The following is a 6,821-nucleotide window of genomic DNA, read 5'->3' on the forward strand; positions in this document are numbered from 1 at the left end:
CGGCGCCGTCACCGTGTTTACAGTGCGCGCGTGGCGCGGCGCCGCGCTGGGGAACGGGGAGCGAACGGGGAACCGGGAAAGGAAGGGCCCCGCGCGGTGCGCTCCGTGTTGGGGGGGAATTGGCTGCGGCCGTGCTGAGCTCAGTGCTTTTGAGCGCCGGGGAAATGTGTTGAGACGGCATTTTCTTCGCTGCAGTCATCGCGTTTGGCACTTTTCAGTGCGATCTTTCTTCGGGAACCTCTCAAAAGCAGAGAAATCAGCGGTCTGCAGAGCCGGGCTGCGTCTGGGTTCAGTGTCCTCCGGGTCAGCTGCCTTCCCCCTCACACGCATATCTTCCCCGTGCTGCCAGCGCTGTGCTGTGTCTCTGGAAAGGGATGGGGGGGATCCAAACTGGTGCTGCTTTCAGGCACAGCCCAGTTCCAGAGTCTCTCCCAGAACACAGCACACACTGCCCGGTTCCTCGGGTACAGATGCTGCAGCCCTCGTGTCCAACAGAAGTGATGTTGTGACTCAGGGTTGGGGAGCACTCTCCTGACCCCATCGCAGCTCTCTGGGTCCCTGCACTCATCCCAGCCATGTCCCTCCACCAGGTCCCTCACATTTCTGCCCTTGTTCTGCACAGCAGCTCCTGTTGGCCCATTCTTTTGTGTCTGTATTTGTAGCTTTATGTGTTTTTCTTAGCAGAAATGACAGTGTGAGGTATGTGAGGTACAGAGTGGGCATGGACTCTGAGATCAGGATTGTGTGAGCTCCCTGCCCTGCTCTGTCCCCCACGGAGCTCTACCTGTGCCCAGCCTGATGCAGTGTTTATTTCTTCACATCTGCTGCAATGAAGGAAGTTTGAGTATTTCCTAGTGGCAGGGAACCATCCAGCCCTGTGGGGCACATATTTCTGCAGCCATACCAACCCCAGTGTGCAGTCAGAGGGTTCTGCAGGGCCGGTGTTATGCCTCTCCCCAGTTATTCTCTTCCTTCTGCCCCTTTTTCCAGCGGCCATTTTGTTTGCTGGGGTGTGGGGGGTGGAGGAAGCAAGAAAGAAAGAGAAATAACAGCATAAGAAAGTGCAGAACTGATTTCAGGAGGCAGCAGTCTGCATGTGCTCCCCCCCCCACTGCAGCCACCTCCCTTGGTGGCAAAGTGACCCTTATGGCCGCGCTGTCAGGTTGTCACGGACGTCGTGCTGCAAGGAACATTGTCCTCTGGGTATAAATAGCCAACCTCCTGGCAGGCTCCGGCCTTGGGAACATCTGAATTGTGCTCCTCTGCTCTGTGTCCTGCAGAACGCTGATCCCGCTCACCTCTAGCAGTCAGCGCCGGGCGCATTGCAGGAGCCTGAGCTGCAGCTGCTGGAGGAGCAAAAATCCGTATTTGCTGACTGTACAGCTGGGTCTTGGCTGCAATTCTGCCTCTTACGTCTAGCAAACAAAAGAGCAGCGAACAGAATTGCTGTTGGCTGGCACAGAAGGTACAAAGGTGCTCACAGACTGCATCTGCACGGAGCAGAGCCTTGCTGCAGGAGGCAGTGCTGGGTTGTGTGGGAGGGACGTGGCTGCTGAGGATTCAGTTTGTTGGGGTGCAGTGACATTCTGACCTGAGGTGTGAGGGGAGGAGGTGCATAGGGACAGGAGCCCAGGTATGCCTCTGTATGAAGACAGCCCCAGGAACTGCTGTTGTCGATCTGGAATGCTGTCCTCCCTGGCAGTGAAGGAGTCTTCTCTCCTTGGGTTTCAGCCTCCCTTGATCTTTGTTTTCTTATCTTTCAGCTTTAAAGATAAGGAAGGGAGAAGGTGGTGCTGTCCTGGCTTTTCCAGGCTGATAGGGACTGCCCCAATGGGAAATGTGTACAGCTGCAGGTCAGCTTTGGGTGACAGGAGCAGGGAGGGCTGTTGAGGTGTCCTCTGATCAGCAACGGGATTCCTGCGAGCCCCGGCACCGAGCCGCGGGTTTGGGCTGCCCATCCTCCCCATAGGAAGAGTTGGATGCAGAACTCAGACTATAACCCAGCTGTGCTGGCTTTGCTGGGGAGCACCCACAGTTTGGAGAGGAATGAGCGTGGCAGCGGTGTTCAGCACCTCGCAGGTGCACCGTGCAGGTGAAGCTGTCCCTTCCACTCACTGCCAGTGATGTGCTTCTGGACCGTGCCAGGCTGTGTCCTTGGGAGCATCGTGGGTCTGGCAGGACTCGCTTTGGGCAGCTCTGGCTGTGCTGGGCAGTGGGTGTGTGGGGCTGTGCTGTGCTCAGGGGCCGTGAAGATGCAGCTGGGAGCAGAGGCGAGGGCTGCCGGCGTGCTGAGTCAGCGTGACTGGCCCCGAGCAGGCGTGCTCTGGACCTGGCTGCTGCCAGGCTATTTTTAAAAATGTGGCTTCCGTGTATTCTGGCTCCTCCCAGTTTTTTAATTTCCCCCCCCACCCCAAACAAAAACCAGCATTGCTACAAGTCTCCGTGGTTGTAAGGCTGTGGAAAGGCAGCAGTTTCTGTTCAGGGACAGAATCTTGCTGCGGTGTGAGTCCGATGCAGTCAGGCTGAGCGCTGCCTGGGGAGGGCAGTGAGAGTGCCCCAGCACGGGGTGTTGCTGCGGGGCTCCGTGCAACGGTTCTGGCTCTGCTGAGAACTAACCCGGGAACTAACCTGACCTCCTTCCCTTCCAGAGCCTGACTGACGTGGCTGCCGTGTTATGACGACCCCCAACAAAGGAAACAAGGCCTTGAAGGTAAAGCAGCAGGTGGAGGACGGGGGGTGTGGGCGGCTGCTCGAGGCTTCAGACTGCACACCGCCTTCTCTTCTCACAGGTGAAGCGGGAGCCAGGCGAGAATGGGACCAGCCTGACAGATGAGGAGCTGGTGACCATGTCTGTGCGGGAGCTGAACCAGCATCTGCGGGGCCTGTCCAAGGAGGAGATCATCCAGCTGAAGCAGCGTCGGCGCACGCTGAAGAACCGAGGCTACGCGGCCAGCTGCAGGGTCAAGCGCGTTACCCAGAAAGAGGAACTGGAGAAGCAGAAGGCAGAGCTGCAGCAGGAGGTGGAGAAGCTGGCCTCTGAGAACGCCAGCATGAAAATGGAACTCGATGCTCTCCGCTCCAAATATGAGGCACTCCAGAACTTCGCCAGAACCGTGGCCCGGAGCCCTGTCACCCCCGTGCGGGGCCCTCTCACCTCCAGCATGGGGCCCCTCGTCCCTGGCAAGGTCGCTACCACTAGTGTCATCACAATAGTGAAATCCAAAACGGACGCCCGGTCTTAGTGAAGCGAGTGCTGCCTGAGCTTGTCTGTGCAGGGCAATTAGGCACAAAACCAGCCTGGAATCCCCAAAGCACAAACCCTCCCCACACGGGTCAGGGTTCCTTCTACTTGGCCCAGGACTGGCCTGCTGATCGCTCTGGTTTTGTTTTGTTGTGTTCAGATTGGTATGAGCAGTGGTGATGCATCCCTTGTCCTGTGCAGACAGCACCTCCCACCCAGCGGTCTGTAGCCCTCAGCTGCCCTTGGGACAGGCTGTAAGATCTCGGTGTTCTAGCCAAAGGAAGTCTGCGCTGCGCAGCGAGAGGCCCGGAGGGAGGCTTTCTTCCTGGAACCCCAGTTTTCAGTCACTTCCAAAGGCTTTATTTCATTACTCTTCCAGGTGGTGTATCCAGGTGCCTGACTGCCCGGCACCTGAGCCTGCTGCTTTTGTCTCATCCGGTACCTGTAGTTGCAGCTGGGGTGTTCTGTGTAATAGATGTGGTATTCATTTCTAGGTGCGCCTCTGTGCCCAAGCAGTGAGTTTCCTTCAGGCTTCCATTGCAGTAGAGTGTGAATAGCGGCGGTGGATGGGAAGATGCTGGTGTGCCCCACTGCCTCTGCCCCAGCTGAGGGGAGGGGGATGGGATGGGGTCTGCGTGGGGGCCCAGCACCTGGGGGGGGGGAGGGAGGTACCTTGCTGACTGCAGGCCGGTTTTGTGCCTAATGTGTTGCACTGAACAAGACCAAAATCACTAGTTGTTCCCGTGTTTTGAGGGTATCAAGTGTCTCTAGTGTGATGGTTTACACGACCAGTTTATGTGGTTAAATAGCCCTTTTATTTAAAGAGAACATCGTTTTAAGAGTTATTAAATTATCTAAGTTTAAAATGAAAATCAGACAGAAGAGAGAGCGTATTTATAGTCAGCTTTTTTTATCCGAGAGGGCGAGAATATTTGGCCATAGAAATGGGGAAATATTCTCGGAGACTTTGCTAGTTAGAAGTTAATAAATAAATAATTTTAAAGTTTCTCATGAACCTCCCGCAAACTGTTTGTGGCTCCGAGGTTAGTTTTTATAAAGAGTTATCAGACTTTATTTATAAAACTTAGAAAAAGAAAAAAAAAGACAAAAAAAGAGGCAAGTCCTGTTTGATATCTTTTTGCAATTGTACCAAAAGTGACTTATTCTCGATCTTGCTGGCTCCGTTGTGTCCCCTCGTGTTGCGCTCTCTGTGCTCTCCGAGCTCCGCGTGGCGCTGTGCTGTGGTGCTGTCAGTGGCTGCCTTTGCCATGTGCTGTCGTTCTCATGCTTCTTTGTTTTCCCTGAGCTCGAGCGAGAGGTTCGCTCGGAATCTCTCCGAATTCTCCAGGAGGATTCTGGCACACAGGCAAAGTTGCTGTTTTTCTTAGAGGTGAAAATGAATGGCTGATGCTGCTGAGGAGTGATGCCTGCCCTCAAAACGCTGCTCTGCAGAGGGGCTTTGTGGGACGTCTGCTTCTCTCTCTGGGTGTTCCAGCTGTCGCTTCTGCACAAGCAGCTCAGGCCTCTCACTGCCCAGCCAGTGCTGACCTCGGAGTTACTGCATGGGGGATGCATTCCCATTGGAACTGCTCTCCTCTGGCTGAGAAGTAACACAAGGGAGAGCTATATAAGTTCAGGAGGAGACTGAGGGGATTGAAGATGGAGCTGGATGTGGATCCTGTGGTCAGAGCTCGCGCTGTGTTCATGGCTCCTCTGATGAGAGGCAGGGCTGACAGTGTTTTGGGTGGTGCAGGACCTGCGCTTGTCCTGAAGCTGCAGCCTCTTGTGCTGAGCATCAGCATATTACTGAAAAGTGAGCGGTGTCTTGGTTACTTTTTTTTCCTGGTGCAGCTTCTGGCTGTAGGTATTGGTAAAAGTACTTAAACTTACAGCTATGTGACACAGCTGAAAAACAATTTGTGGTCAGGCTCCATTTTTACACTAGGACAGACCTCCCTGCCCTCACCTCCTGAAAGACTCTATCTGATTACTGAGTTGGAGAATCAGGGCATGAGGATGAAGTCCATTTGATCTTTTGGGTGTCGAAAATCACCTGAGCACAGGAGACAGATAAGGATGGCACAAGTGAAGTGTGGTTTGCTATACTAGGTATGTTTTGGTGATGAGTTTCTTACGTAGCTGAACTGATGCTGTTCTCTGGGCTGAAAAGCAAGTACACCTAATGAGAGCTACAGCACAGCAGGAGAGGAGCTGATGGGATTTCTTGTTGAAAGAGGAGATCAGCTTTGCACTGACTAATGGCCGACTTAGGGAGAAGCTGTTTGGAATGCTTTTCCCTGTGAACTTTGTGGATAAAGAGTAGATTAGAACATCACCTCCAGGCTTCCCCCATCCAGCTCATGGGTTTTCTCCTCTCTGAACTGAGGTGTTTGTTATGCTGTTTCCTTGCTATGCACCAGATGGGCTACTTGCTGTGCAAGACTTCACACAGACTTCTAGGCTCGAGCCTTTGTCTTCCAGCTGCTGGGTGGTGTGAGGAGATGAGACACAACGCAGAGTCCTCCGGCTGGCTCAGGCTGTAAAACCCAACCCTGTCCCTCCTGGAGCCCTGAGATCTGACCTGGCAGGAGAGTCTCCCAGCTGGAGGCCAGACCTCTGCAGAGCAAGCAGACAAGGTTTTGTGTGCAAAACTGTCTCCGTTTGCTGGAGATTGTTGTGAGGAGGGCACCATCAACAGAGCAGGCAATGACAGGCAGTCCCACAGCCCTGGCAAACTCGTTTCCATTGTATTCTGCACCTGATCCTTCTCTGCCTAGATGGCAATTGCTGCTGCCAGTAAGAGTCTGTGCTTCCCTGGAGCAAGTGAGGAGGACAGAACAGGCATCAGCGCTGACTTCACCAGCCATGAATGCTGTCATTTCTCCTCTGCGCTGTGCTTGCTAGCTTGTGGTCTCAGCTTGCTTTGAGTGGCTGAATGCATTCAGTGAGGACACATCTCTGTTGGGACGTGTGGGCACAAAGCTGCTGCCACGGGGCGCCCGTGTGGTGAACCAGCTCTGCGGGTGAGCTGGTTCCCCGCCCACAAAGCGCTCTGTCTGGCTCCATCCTAGAGGTGCTGGAGGGGATGTGCTCCTCTTGCGGGTGCTGCTTCCCCGTACTGGCGTGGTGTTTTTGGTTTTGTTCTCAGTGAAGTATTGGAATCCGAGTAATGTATTTCTGCGGTGTCTGAAGAATCTCCCGTCACGTTCAGGGCGCGCAGTCCTCACCACCCGGCACCCGATGCCTGCGTGAGGCGGCCCTGCCCCGAGCCCGTCGCTCTGATCTCTCTCTCTCTCGTATATAGCGTTCTGGAGTGTGGCAGTTCTTGTTCCTGAGGTGCTCGTCCGTTCGGTTTCCTGCTGTGAAGGGTGTTGTGTTTTCTTTCTCCTTTCCCGGTACATTTTTGATGCAGTGGTTGGGAGGTGGGGCCCGGCCCCAGCCGCCCTCAAAGGAACCATGAAGTTTGTCCCCTGCAGCGGCCCGGCCGGGCGGGGCTTTGTGTATCGTGTGGTGAATCGTGTCGAGTGACTCCTGCGTCGTGCGGCGCCGGTGGGCAGCGCCGTCCCGAGGGAGCGGGGCG

At 54.7% G+C, this 6,821-nt stretch overlaps 2 protein-coding genes across 3 annotated transcripts in view; both read left to right on the forward strand.

Moving 5' to 3' along the window:
• SIRT7 (sirtuin 7) overlaps window positions 1-748 on the forward strand; it is a 4,501-nt gene extending 3,753 nt beyond the window's left edge. Inside the window, exon 10 of the mRNA XM_010721439.1 lies at window positions 685-748. Coding sequence (XP_010719741.1) covers window positions 685-748 — 64 coding nt within the window. The remainder of the gene's footprint in view (window positions 1-684) is intronic.
• Window positions 301-4,256, forward strand: MAFG (MAF bZIP transcription factor G). Of its 2 annotated transcripts, none has more exons than XM_031556314.1 (3): window positions 301-1,465; window positions 2,649-2,710; window positions 2,790-4,256. In XM_031556314.1, exons 2-3 carry the CDS (start codon window positions 2,675-2,677, stop codon window positions 3,240-3,242), a joined length of 489 nt encoding a protein of 162 aa, XP_031412174.1. In that variant the 5' UTR covers window positions 301-1,465; window positions 2,649-2,674; the 3' UTR covers window positions 3,243-4,256. The 2 variants fall into 2 exon arrangements, with proteins under 2 accessions (XP_031412174.1, XP_010719652.1); XM_010721350.3 differs by lacking the exon at window positions 301-1,465 and adding an exon at window positions 1,483-2,502.
• The last annotated feature ends 2,565 nt before the right edge of the window (window positions 4,257-6,821 follow it).

Source organism: Meleagris gallopavo, chromosome 20 (genome assembly GCF_000146605.3).
Source record: "Meleagris gallopavo isolate NT-WF06-2002-E0010 breed Aviagen turkey brand Nicholas breeding stock chromosome 20, Turkey_5.1, whole genome shotgun sequence".
Classification (NCBI taxonomy): Eukaryota; Metazoa; Chordata; class Aves; order Galliformes; family Phasianidae; genus Meleagris; species Meleagris gallopavo.